General features: G+C 37.9%; 1 protein-coding gene across 1 annotated transcript in view; it reads left to right on the top strand.

The window, feature by feature from the left end:
- Window positions 1-1,751: 1,751 nt before the first annotated feature.
- Window positions 1,752-14,551, top strand: part of LOC108253326 (anaphase-promoting complex subunit 11) — a 20,821-nt gene continuing 8,021 nt past the window's right edge. Inside the window, exons 1-2 of the mRNA XM_017447092.2 lie at window positions 1,752-1,985; window positions 2,841-3,077. Of these exons, the coding sequence (XP_017302581.1) occupies window positions 1,967-1,985; window positions 2,841-3,076 (255 nt within the window). The 5' untranslated portion in view covers window positions 1,752-1,966 and the 3' untranslated portion in view covers window position 3,077. The remainder of the gene's footprint in view (window positions 1,986-2,840; window positions 3,078-14,551) is intronic.

The following is a 14,551-nucleotide window of genomic DNA, read 5'->3' as shown; positions in this document are numbered from 1 at the left end:
GTAGAATGGAATATAAAACGGATAGGATAAGAATGATCTCAGGGTTGTAAGGTTCAGGGATGTTGAGGCTGTCGTGCTCTTTCAAACCGGGTTCATTTAACCCACCATATTTTCTTCACCAAATCTTTCTTACTGTACAGGTACACATGGGCTTGATACTTTGCGTGTAAAAAAGAAGTGAAATGAGTAATTCTTACTGGCACACATGAGGGCCTTTCCTTCACATGAGGGCCTTTTTTATGAGATCCCAGGTACGGAGTCCACTATAGGTATTTAGGCCTTTGGATTTTGCAGTTGTAGTTTGATTGATTCAGAGCATATGAGTCTTTTTGTCTTTGACAAGACATGGTTAGTAATTTCTCGATTCAAAATCCTCCAGCAGAACCAGCAAAGGAGTCCTAAAGCAAGACGACAGGAAGTTGATTTAATTAGCTTAATCCTCGTAGTCCTCTTGCTGATGTAGAATATGAATTCTAATTATTTCAGCACATGAATTGCTAATGTTTATTTTAGACTTTTTAGAGGATGTATCACTAGGTACCTATCCCGACACTTCAATCGTGTTCAAGACAATTTTACTATTCACTTGTCGGCGTTAATAAATCATTAGATTTCTGTCTAAATAAATACAAAATAGAAGGGGTGGGCCTACCAATCACACTCAAATCATGAAGGGATGTTTACAATGAACCTTTGCAAAGGGCAGAATTTTACACGGCTTTTAGACCGAGTGTTATACTTACACATTAAGTTTGAAGAAAATATAATCCAAATGAGCTAAATAAATACAAAACAGAAGGGGTGGGCCTACCAATCACACTCAAATCATGAAGGGATGTTTACAATGAACCTTTGCAAAGGGCAGCATTTTACACGGCTTTTAGACCGAGTGTTATACTTACACATTAAGTTTGAAGAAAATATAATCCAAATGAAAAGGTAATCCAATGCACAAACACAATAAAATATTAAATAAAACACCCAAAATAAATAAATTAATTAAAAACACTCAAATCGAAACGACGAAATGGGAAACACACGGTGTAAACACTCCGACGCGCACAGAAAAACTAAAAAAAAAAAAATAAATAAATAAATACCTAGGTATAGAAAATAGAATAGATTTCAAGATAGGTCCGATTCCCCTTATCACCCCCTACGGTCAATACAACTTGACTTTACGCCTACAGAGCGCAGCACTTGCAAAGAAGACTAGCAGCGCTCTCGAGCTCAATGCGGGAGAATTAGGAACTACAATTTAAGCGTATTTTGATTAAAATGATAGCTATAAGTTAGGCGTATTCTGTTAGGAATCAAATGAGAGAAAAAATTTGAAGCATCCACCTCCCCCCAGGCCATTAGGGTTTGGACTCTCCGCTCTCCCTTCGACAAAATCCTGGATACGGCCCTGCAACGGAGAGCTTATCGTCTCGAAAACGAAAAGATTTATAAGTACCTACCTAGTTCAGAAATGACAGATGACAGGGTATAGGAGAAAGCCACAGTCCTTCTGAGACCGAACCAGGGTGGGAATCGAACCCGCGACCTATCGCTCACAAGGCAGACCAGGTAACCAGGCTGGCAAAATCAAAAGCTACCCCGTTCAACCCAACTATTTTTAAACGTATTTGTTTCATCAATGCATGTTATCAGAATAAAAAAAAAATACGCTTATTTTGTTTTGTTGATTGCATTTTGTATGCACTTTTTTGTTTTTGTAGGTACTTGCAACTTGCATTTTTAAATTTCGATTTTCTCTCAAACTTTTCGCTTTTCCTTTTCAACTTTTCATTTGCTTCCTAATTCTATCATCTCTGAATATTAGTGATTTAGTGAAGTGTTAATTTGTTGATTATTCAAGCGCTACCACAACTGCCAAATTAGTCTCCAGATTCAGAGGGACGAGATCCTGTGAATTCAGTTTTGACAATTCGGAAAATGTTATTTGCCATCAATTGCTCAAAAAATGAAAGTTAAAGTCAAAAGTAAGTACTAAGTACCCACCTACATATCTGTATCTAACCATCCACAGCCAGAAGTCTTGTTTTAGTATTTTCAAGCAGAGACATGACCATGTCAAGTCAAAGACAGATAGATACATTTGCTCAGAAACAATCCCCCGGTCAAGACCTTTCTTTTTCATTGTTGTGGCTTCTGAATAGTTACAACAATCAGTAATTTTTTTGCTTCACTTTTTAACAGCAACAATATTAAAGTCAAAGACAGATAGATACATTTGCTCAGAAACAATCCCCCGGTCAAGACCTTTCTTTTTCATTGTTGTGGCTTCTGAATAGTTACGACAATCAGTAATTTTTTTGCTTCACTTTTTAACAGCAACAATATTGCTGAACTCTATGTAAATTGCAGTGATATTTGCAGTGGCCTATTCTACAAATGACTTCCCTCTTCTGACCACTTGGAAAATACAGACCAGTATGACATTTAATTTATACTTTCCTTGTGTACAGGAAGGAAAGTAATGTAATACTGTATGTAGCCCAGTGGTAAAGAACGCATTGGCTTGCCATGCAGAAGGTCCCGATTTCAATCCCCACCTTCGTACAACCAAGAAACCAAACTACCCAAATCAGGAATTTTTTTGAAAGCTTCATTTCTTTAGTAAAAAAAAACAAACAACCCCAAAAACAGATTTTTTTTTAAAAGTTTTTTTTTTTTTAATAAAAAAAAAAAAAAAAAAAAAAAAAATGGGCATCTGGATTTATTCTTTTCTATATGTATTAAAATACTCTCTTCTTTTTGTTTCATTTTTACATCTTCAAGTCAAATTAAACCCCCTTCCTGGTTTATTAGTTAACCCAGTGTCTATTGTGTCTTAGGTTGGACTGGGGTTGCCACATGGAGATGGGTTGCCAATGATGATACCTGTGGCATCTGTCGTATTGCTTTTGAAGGCTGCTGTTCGGACTGTAAACTCCCCGGTGATGATTGTCCCCTTGTGTGGGGTCAATGTTCTCATTGCTTCCACATTCACTGTATTATGAAATGGCTTAACTCACAGCAAGTTCATCACCAATGTCCTATGTGCCGTCAAGAATGGAAGTTCAAAGAATAAGGTAAGAGGATTTTTTATTCCCCCTCATATATGTAAGAGGTAGCACTTAAACTACTGACTTTATAGGTATTTAAATTAATTTTCTAACCTTTTTGCTAAGATTTTTACTAGCTCCTCAGTCTTTTGAAGATGAGTGCACCCCCAAAATGCCTGTTTGATCTACTAAAAGGAAAAAAAGCCCATTTATTTTCATTATCTGTTGAAGAAGTTTTAGCAATTTTTACTGCCTTGGTTTACTTGGTTACAACAGTCATGTACTCATGCATGTAGCCAGGATTTTGTCCAGGGGACCCAAAAGTCCAATGCCCATTTATTTTCATTATCTGTTGAAGAAGTTTTAGCAATTTTTACTGCCTTGGTTTACTTGGTTACAACAGTCATGTACTCATGCACGTAGCCAGGATTTTGTCCAGGGGACCCAAAAGTCCAAATAGTGATGTACCAAGGGGGGATGGATGCTCCAAATTCTTGGAATCTGGCCTACAGTAAGGGAGAAATATGAAGATTAAGGAGGGGCAGGCCCAAGGGGGCCTTAAATACAGCCCTGCATGTACCCATCATGATCTCAAATACAAGTTATTAGCAGTTCAATGAATTGTAGAACTCATTAAAAAAAGCCTCCCAAATCCCAGAGGTCTGATAAGGTTCAAGATCTAATTGGCAAATTGCTTTAGTTTATGAAACATTTTTCCCATATTGTATCAAAATTGGACAAACCTATCTAGAGTTATGGTAAAACAAACAGTCAGATGAACTCCTTTTTCTTCACATTTTCCCATGTTCAGTCAGGGTTGGTGTTTTTTGTCAGTGTCCTAATCAGCCCTAGGGTGATTACTTTGGGCTGACATTGGGTTTTGGCTTTACAAATTTTACAAGGGGATGTCCTTCGCACTCAACCTTGGCTATTTCTTTAGCAAGGGAAACTTAAGACTGGTATCCTCGTATCCTCCCTACCCTGTTTAAAGTCCTCCAGCCAGACAGGGTCAATTTTTTAAATAAGTGAGGATAAAATCATATGCCCCAGCTGGGCTTGAACCCGCGCCTTCCTGTTTGACAGACGAGTGCTACGTCACCAAGACAAGTAAAGGAAAAAATAATATAATTAAATTTTAAAACTTGCAACTCGCTTCTTTCAATCAGCAACCGGTTTCGGTGCAAGCTTGTAGTGTGAATTCACACCTATTCGGCACAGGCAATGTAGGGCTATGTGCAAGTGAGGATTAGGTTCTAGTTCTAGGCCAAGTCATATGTCCATTCTGCCAAGTCCAACACGAGTAGGAGAAGTAGGGGGGAGAGAGAGGGGCAAGAATGACCTTAGTACTAAGTACGTAGGTACTTAGTGAGAATCCTGAAGTGAACGGGCAGTATCCAAGAGCACCGATTATGATTCGATTGAAAACTTGGAATTTATTTTGGAAGAAAAGAAGACGAGAGGCATACCTACTACGGTATGGGCATGCTACGATACAGACAACACGAGTCTGATGATGTAGTACCGTAGTTGTTTCATTGTTACAAAATAGGAACGGCGCGCGGCGGTGACACACCCATCTAAAAAAAAAATATAGGGCCAGGAAAAGCCAACAACACCCAATTGCCGACACGCAACTTTGCTGAACTTCAGTGATCTGTTCACGCGATTGTCCAGATAGTCACCCGAATACCAACCTCGCGTAACGTTTCTTACCATGAGTGATCATTTGGCAACTGGTGTTTTCAACGTGCTATCACCGGATTGGATTCATCGCTACGATACAGACAACACGAGTCTGATGATGTAGTACCGTAGTTGTTTCATTGTTACAAAATAGGAACGGCGCGCGGCGGTGAAACTCCCATCTAAAAAAAAATATAGCGCCAAGAAAAGCCAACAACACCCAATTGCCGACGCGCAACTTTGCAGAACTTCAGTGATCTGTTCACGCGATTGTCCAGATAGTCCACCCATCCGAATACCAACCACGCATAACGTTTCTTACCATCAGTGATCATTTGGCAACTGGTGTTTTCAACGTGCTATCACCGGATTGGATTCATCATATCATAAAAATGTGAGAATTATTTTGAGCACTTGGCTGGTGGATTTGTATTATTACTACTTTAAATAGGATATCATTCTCTAATAGTATAATCAGTAATCAGTTACTCTGTATAATGTATACTGTATACTTACGTACATTATATTAATTTGATATTATTTTATTTTTTCCCTTCCCCCTCAACAGGATTTGACTCCCGGAAATTTCAATACACGGAAATTAAGTTATAAAAAATAGAGGCCTCACATTTTTTACAGGAAATATTAGTGATAACACGAAACAATTAGGAAATTTCAACGAGATTACGAGAGTTCTCCCTTTACTCCGCGGGTTTCCGGATCTCCTGAACGTCTGGTTATTTTTCCTTCCCCCTCAACAGGATTTGACTCCCGGAAATTTCAATACACGGAAATTAAGTTATAAAAAATAGAGGCCTCACATTTTTTTAAAGGAAATATTAGTGATAACACGAAACAATTAGGAAATTTCAACGAGATTACGAGAGTTCTCCCTTTACTCCGGGTTTCCGGATCTCCTGAACGTCTGGTACTGAGATTTTTACACCTGCCACATTTAAGTTTTTATACGGAGAGGTTTTGCGAGGAACTTCTGTATTGCGAATAACAATTCGGATTGATGCTACCAACCTGGTTAGCTTGGAGGATAAATCAACTGCCTTGTAAGTGCTAGTTTGCGGGTTCGATTCCCGTCTGAGGCGAACTTTACCGTCAACAGATAATGTTCCTTCTCGGAACGGCTGGCTTTCGGCTTTCTATCCCGTCCTTTTTCTCTCTCCGTGAATATGATGAGAAAAATACTAGTACGCTTTAGAACGTTATCTACTTGCTGTAAACTTCATACGGATAAGGTAACACAGAAACAAGGCGAACTTTACCGTCAACAGATAATGTTCCTTCTCGGAACGGCTGGCTTTCGGCTTTCTATCCCGTCCTTTTTCTCTCTCCGTGAAAATGATGAGAAAAATACTAGTACGCTTTGGAACGTTATCTATACTTGCTGTAAACTTCATACGGATAAGGAAACAAAGAAACGATAAAATTTGACTGGAGGCAACTTAAAGAATGTGACAAAGTGTTAACATTAAAAGTGAAGCAAATATTGATTGATTCACCATAGAATATAATCGCCTCTAAGAACAAATCAATTGACCAATACTCAATTAGTGATATGCCTATTTGCTTGCTATTACCTACTGGCAAATAATGAGTTCATTAACATTCCTGATGTAACATTATCACCCATGTGGATGTTAAACATACAGGATGAACCAAAAGAACCGGACTCTAATACTCCTGATATTACAAACATGTTCTATTATTTACGTTGCTGGTGGGTACTAGGCTTTAGAATCCTAAAAACTCTTTCTCGCTATAGTGATGCATGACGAGACGAGAAATGGCCATAAGACCAATACCATATTAGTCAAATCTATAGGAGTCAAATCAATAAGGACTTGCTAATTAGAGTCAAATCAGCAATAGAGACATACTATAGTGAGGCATGCTAAACTGATAGCTAACAAAGGAACTATGACTACATTAAGTATAAGTAGATTCCAGAAGTTAGAAACTTCTAATACCTAACTAAAATATTTGTAAAAGCTTTCCCTTAAAATCAAGAATTTTGTTCCACAACTCCCAAAATCCGAAAGCATCACTTTTTCCTTCAGTCAAAATAATTATTCAATATCTTGAAATGAATACTGTTACCAGAAAGATAGCAAACCAAAGTAAAACCCGACGAATGTTGGACTAATTAGGGATTTATTTAAAAACTTCAAAATATGTAGAGGTTCTGTACAGTTTTTAGAGAGCACCTACAAAGAATCTCAAGATTCGTCATGTCCAAGAACTCCTTGAAGGAACAAAGAAATGTTTAGTGAGGCATGCTGAAGAATTGGAGGACCAAGAAGATGTAAGTGATGTAATAAATCTACATACATAAATCTGAATGAAAGAATAGGGAAGAAATTACCGGACCAGAGAAATTGAACAACAGCTTCATAATTTTCGAAACTTGGGTGACTAAAATAAACCTCTCTTCAAGAAAAGATGAGATGGGGTTATTTTAAAAAAGAAGATGAGAAATAACTCAATGAGATCTTGGTTGAACTCTATTGGGTAGTAAAAATGAAAGATGACATTCTGCATTGAATTACAAGAACCTCTGATACCAAAGGCCATTCATCGGGGTAAATTCAAGAAGGAGAACCTGTTTAAAAGATCACCCTGTATAGACTTGGAGGATGTAGACAACATCTGACAACGTGTGAATGTAAATAGATACTGGATGTTATGTTTCGGTGTAATTGTACATAATTATGTTAACTATATACATATAAATATACATATGTGCAGAACATAACGGAACTTTGTAAGAAAACAATATTAACTATGTATTTACAAGCATGTGACTCAAAAATGTAAGAACATAAAGTATTAACATTACATTTTAATATGACGGTCATCAGAGCATCTGTACTCAATTGACCAATACTCAATTAGTGATATGCCTATTTGCTTGCTATTACCTACTGGCAAATAATGAGTTCATTAACATTCCTACCACAACCACAGTCAACGTGAAGTATTAATAATCACATCCTATCACCCTAATGATTGAGTAAGAGCTTCCTCACAGGAAGACCAATACCATATTAGTCAAATCTATAGGAGTCAAATCAATAAGGACTTGCTAATTAGAGTCAAATCAGCAATAGAGACATACTAGTGAGGCATGCTAAACTGATAGCTAACAAAGGAACTATGACTACATAAGTATAAGTAGATTCCAGAAGTTAGTTCCAGAAGTTAGAAACTTCTAATAGGTACCTACTAAAATATTTTTTGTAAAAGCTTTCCCTTGAAATCAAGAATTTTGTTCCACAACTCCCAAAATCCGAAAGCATCACTTTTTTCCTTCAGTCAAAATTAACTGGCCTCAAGGCATTTGATTGGTCAATTTTGACTTGAGACTGATCTAAGAACGATCATTCTTGTTCATAAATACGAGTGTAAGTTTTTATACGAGGAGGTTTTGCGAGGAACTTCTGTATTGCGAATAACGATTCGGATTGATGCTACCTGCCCAGTTAGCTTGGAGGATAAATCAACTGCCTTGTAAGTGCTAGTTTGCGGGTTCGATTCCCGTCTGAGGTGAACTTTACCGTCAACAGATAATGTTCCTTCTCGGAACGGCTGGCTTTCGGCTTTCTATCCTGTGTCAGTCCGAAGAAAAAGAAGTCGATCTATCAAGTAGTTTCTAATTTGACGGAGCACTGTACGTATGAGAACACATCGGCACATATGTACTATACTATTTTTTATTACTGAATGTTTACAAACGAGTAAGTGCGGGCAAGAGTGTGCTAGTATGGAGTTATGGACAATAATGATTTGCTTCCACTGTTATAAAATTGAGGCAATGGTCAATGTCTTACATGAGAGGGTTAGAAAAGGACCTTATTTAACGTTTAACTTTGTTTACTGTGGCGCGAAAAAATGCTGAAATTTTCAATATCTTGAAATGAATACTGTTACCAGAAAGATAGCAAACCAAAGTAAAACCCGACGAATGTTGGACTAATTAGGGATTTATTTGAAAACTTCGAAATATGTAGAGGTTCTGTAGAGTTTTTAGAGAGCACCTACAAAGAATCTCAAGATTCGTCATGTCCAAGAACTCCTTGAAGGAACAAAGAAATGTTTAGTGAGGCATGCTGAAGAATTCGAGGACCAAGAAGATGTAAGTGATGTAATAAATCTACATAAATCTGAATGAAAGAATAGGGAAGAAATTACTGGACCAGAGAAATTGAACAACAGCTTCATAATTTTCAAGACTTGGGGGACTAAAATAAACCTCTCTTCAAGAAAAGATGAGATGGGGTTATTTTAAAGAAGAAGATGAGAAATAACTCAATGAGATCTTGGTTGAACTCTATTGGGTATTGGGTAGTAAAAAAAAATGAAAGATGACATTCTGCATTAAATTACAAGAACCTCGACTAAAATAAACCTCTCTTCAAGAAAAGATGAGATGGGGTTATTTTAAAAAAGAAGATGAGAAATAACTCAATGAGATCTTGGTTGATATTGGGTAGTAAAAATGAAAGATGACATTCTGCATTAAATTACAAGAACCTCTGATACCAAAGGCCATTTATCGGGGGTATTAGAAGGAAAAATCAATTTTGTCTGGAAATCGAAAAGAGGAGGAAGGACAGTAGGTATACGTATATGAGAAAACCAGCCATTCCGAGAACGAAACTTACCTAATTTACGACAAAGTTCACCCCGGGCGGGAATTGAACCCGCGACCTAGCGCTTACAACGAAGTCCAACAAAAACCGAGCCTAAACTCAGGAGACAAAATTAATTCCATAAAGACGCTCTTCGAGTCTCACCATCATAAATCCAACAGAAAGTCAAGTAAGGGTCTGGAGCGCATTAACGAAGCATGAGGGAGGGCATAATAAAAACTAACATAATTTGACGTGACTTGACTCGGAAATATTTGGTGTCTAGAAATCGAGAATGGAGGCCTAGTGCTCGTATTCCTAGGACAGCGATTTCCAACTAGCGCCCCGCGGGCCACATTTGGCCCGCCAGACCATTTTTATGGCCCGCGAAGCTTTTCGGGTGGAGCGTCCACTCCGAAAATGTGGAGCATCCACCCCTCTTTTAAGAAAATCCTGGATACGGGCCTGCTCCCCTGTGTGTGTGGCCCGCGAAGTTCCTCCCAATGTAGCATGTGGCCCGCATACACATGGAAGTTGGAAAACCCTGTCCTAGGAGGAACTGTAATATAAGCAGGACTGTAATAGTAAATATAGTCATACATAGGCTATATGCGAAATATGCACATTACGGTACAGAACTAAGAGAACTAAAAGTATTGTAAGTAGGTAAGTAAATTGTTAGATATCAGTAAATTAGGTCTCCAATCCATGACAGTAAAATCCTTCATACCCATTTTTGTTGCATTCCGGTAAATAAATTTAGGTCTCCAATCCATGACAGTAATCCTTCATACCCATTTTTGTTGCATTCCAAATTCCAAGATGTTGATTAACTTTTTATTTCATTTCAAATGGAACCTATACGTCTCACGCCTTTTATTTTTATTTTCTTAAATCGTTCTGAGTTATTGATATTATTCTGAGTTATTAAACTGAGATTCAAATAAAAATGACACCGACACACACAAATAACTAGCATTGAAATTCAAGAACCATAGAATAATTCACAAAAAATAGTTTAATAGAAACTAGTACCACGAACGGACAAAATGGTTTTGTTTACAATAGGTGTACTACCACAAACGGTGGGTGGAGCGTTGGAGACCTATCGTAGCTCAACAACAAAACTACTGCTGAAAACCCATCACAATGAACTTGAACACCAAGACAAAGGAGAGAAATGATAAAAAATCAAGAACAAAGGAAGAGAGAAAAGAGAAGATGATCTGAAGGATAAGAAGAAGGAGAGGAGGGATAAAAGAGCGGAAGCTGCTCAAAGAAAGGAAATGATGGAGGAGATTAGAGATACGAAGACTACAAGAATTACACCAGGGCCAGGCATGGAAACCTTGATTAAGCCATGCCCTATCTACATATAACTATATGTATGTAAATAAATACAAGGTATGGATTTTCTTCCTTTTTACTTTCCTTATCCTATAGGAAGGAAAGTAATGTAATCGGGTCAAATTTTCGATGGTCAGATTTTAGTGCCAAAACAAGTTTTGAGGTCCCTAGAGCCTAAATCCAAAGTTTCAGCTATTGGTCCGTGTGTCTGTCTGTCTGTAAACAAAATATCTCGAGAACGGTAAGAGCTAGAGACTTGAAATTTGGTATGTAGTTCACAGCAGTGACATCCACTTTGTCTTCCTTTGGAGGGAGGGTTTCACTTTCTTCAACTACATTAAATTTCAGAAGCTTTCATCAAACTCGACTGTTGACCAAGTATGTCCTCTCCTAAAACTTCCTCAAATAACTTGACATGGCGTAAACGCGTAAAGTAATGCAAGCTACGGAACGGGTTAAAACAAAGACATTTTTCATCAATCTAACTTTACATCAGCGTCAGTATTCAATATACAAGGTGCCTTAGCTGACAGGCAAAACTCTAGATTGATGTAGGACCGAGGTCTACTATAGATAGACTCGTGGGCAAAAATTCAGAACAAACTGAGCTTTTTCAATATCAACGGTATTACTATTGGAATAGACCTAGAAGTGGAAAATTAAAGACGGTATCTTGAAGACAACATGAGCTCTTAATTGGTACAAAAAAAACCTAGATTTTTTTTTTTTTGAGAAAAGGAACTGAGAAAACAACGAAAAAGGGAATTTGCGAAATCAACCAGTTCAATATGGGTGGAAAAGGAGGCTTCCCATAAATATTAACGAGCTCGGTAGCGCTCCGCCCCGCCAAGTCAAAATTTGACAGCGCTAGTTAATATGGCCATACAAGCAAGCAAAATTTTTAAACCACCCCGAGTATTTTATTACACAGGGTTTTAGTAACTCTAATAAGACTTACACATCGAATTCCCTATCACCCCACCCTAGACACTCAACAGGGTGTTTTGTCGGTAGATATCTAGGCACCCCGACCATATACGGACGTTTTGCATAATAAACAACTCAATCACTTTTAATTTCGATTTCCTTTTGTATCTGACTATTACGTGGTCGTATTGGTGAGATCGATTACAGATGTAATAGGGATTGTGATTTTCAAATAGAGAGGAAGCCTTGCCTCAAATAAGCCTTGCTACAAGGTTGGGGTTATCCACGAAAACTACTAGGAAACAAAACCAAATAGAGAGGAAGCCTTGCCTCAAATAAGCCTTGCTACAAGGTTGGGGTTATCCACGAAAACTACTAGGAAACAAAACCAAAGAGTCGATTACAGATGTAATAGGGATTGTGATTTTCAAATAGAGAGGAAGCCTTGCCTCAAATAAGCCTTGCTACAAGGTTGGGGTTATCCATGAAAACTAATAGGAAACAAAACGAAAGAGTATGTTAAGGAGACAAAATGAGAGAATGAGATGGAATTGATATAGGACTAAGGTATAAGGTAGCTACAATTACATCATTTTTATTTTAAAGTAAAGTACATCGTTTCGCAGTTGAGTCGGTGGGGCCACACTGCAAGGAGGCAAAAGAACTGATCGTTGGTCAGGTATGGAGGTACACCTACTTAGACTGTTAATTTCATTGTTCGTTATGTACCTACTTATATCAGCGTTATAATTACAGGGTGCTGAATTGCTAATTATCAATATCAATCATGATAATGATTCTAATTGATTACATCTTCCTCGTTCAAGTCGTACAGAAAAACAATAGGTACCGGATTCATCAGTGCAGTTCAATACCGTCCTGGCAAACCATCGCATCTCGCAAGTCATCAAAAAAACTGGACTCCCTTGCCTTGGCGTAATAGCAAGTCCCCCCAGTAAGCTCCGTTATGTTAAGGAGGTATCACTGCAGGCTATACAGAACCACTTGCTTCTATAATAGTCACTTCAGTTACCTATCCCCCGCGATCCGAGTATCAAGTAATCAAGTTCAATAATATTACCTACTTGATTTGTCGGGCTATACAGAACCACTTGCTTCTATAATAGTCACTTCAGTTACCTATCCCCCGCGATCCGAGTATCAAGTAATCAAGTTCAATAATAATATTACTTGATTTGTCGGTGTGTGTGATTTTTTACTGTCATTCTCGTTTTGTGTCTTCATTTTTTGTGATTTATTTAATTTAAAACATCGCTTGATTAATTGTAAATTTTTGTGCTTTTTTTGTAATTTTCTTGAAGAAAATATGCAGCAACAGAATTATTACTTTAGTTATTAGATAATTTTTTACTGTCATTCTCGTTTTGTGTCTTCATTTTTTGTGATTTATTTAATTTAAAACATCGCTTGATTAATTGTAAATTTTTGTGTTTTTTTTTTTGTAATTTTCTTTAAAATATGCAGCAACAGAATTATTACTTTAGTTATTAGATGATCGATAGTGGAATTTATTTTGATGTTGGTTTTGGTTTGCGAAAAATATTGCGATATTTTTTATCTTCTTCAGGGTTTTTAAAGCAATTATTTAGGTATTTAATAGAACAATAGTGCTTAAAAATAGAAAGTAATAGATAATTATTATCAAGTCACAAGCACATCCCGTCCTTAAAGAACCGTAAAACCGTTCATAAGGTGTTGGAACAGTGGACAGTGTCCACTGGACACACAGAACGAAAGCCCAGGGTTCAACTCCATGAATCAATAAAAATAACTCATGTATTTATCCTCGCTTTGATTCCAAATAGTTATTTCGACCTGCCATTGTCCGGTGCAGCTCTTGTCCCAGGTGGTCACCCCGCCTGATAGCAACCACGCACAACGTTGCTTCAGTGATCCACCGATATTTGGTGGATCACTGCAGGTAACTAGCTGCTGGCCGAAAGGATTTTTCCTTCTTTCTGCCTTTCTTACAAGTGGCAGAGTTCTCCTGGACGAGCTCTTCCACACCCGCCTGATAGCAACCACGCACAACGTTGCTTCAGTGATCCACCGATATTTGGTGTATCACTGCAGGTAACTAGCTGCTGGCTGAAAGGATTTTTCCTTCTTTCTGCCTTTCTTACAAGTGGCAGAGTTTTCCTGGAGGAGCTCTTCCACACAACCACTAATCTTTTCTTTCACTGTGAGCCTTAAAGGTACGAATATTTTACCATCAAGGAGGTTTTGAATGTTTGTAGACTTTGTGAGTCCCTTGAGTCCATACCTATGAAGAAGTTTTCTAAAACCTGTTACTGATACATAATAATTTGTATTCCTCGCCGAAGGCTAAGGTTTTGTAATTATATTCGCTAGGGTTGCCCCTCATAATGAAACTAATGGTAGGATGGTACCTACCTGCTCGGTTGCTCATTGATCAATAATCATTAGAGTCACGTATAGCCAGAAATACCGGTGGTGATTCATAACCTCACATCCTCTGCGCCTAATACCATCTTACATAACTTATCTATCTTTGAAAAATTTCCTTCTTTCCTTCTTCACAAAATGTTTAAATTTCAAATAGTTGACATAGGTAGTTACCTAGTAGGTATACAGAACACGTACACACCCTCAAAACATTGCGACCAATCTCCTGCTGATCAGCCTCGGTGGCATAGTGGTCACAACGCGCTCGCCTGGCAAACAAGGGGGGCGTGGGTTTATCCCAGTCAAGGCATGGAATTTTACATAGGTACATACTCTAAGTCGTTCTGTTTATCGCAGGTCGAATCCCCTTTAATTTGAAACTGTGGTGCCTTGACTAGAATTTGAACTTTTGAACCTGCAACCTCCTGATTACCAAGCTATCTCATGATTGACAAAATTGGTTCGATTGAAAAC

The sequence above is a fragment of the Diaphorina citri genome, unplaced genomic scaffold (assembly GCF_000475195.1).
Source record: "Diaphorina citri unplaced genomic scaffold, Diaci psyllid genome assembly version 1.1 scaffold1590, whole genome shotgun sequence".
In the NCBI taxonomy this organism is placed as follows: Eukaryota; Metazoa; Arthropoda; class Insecta; order Hemiptera; family Psyllidae; genus Diaphorina; species Diaphorina citri.
This window is presented reverse-complemented; position numbering and strand designations above follow the sequence as displayed.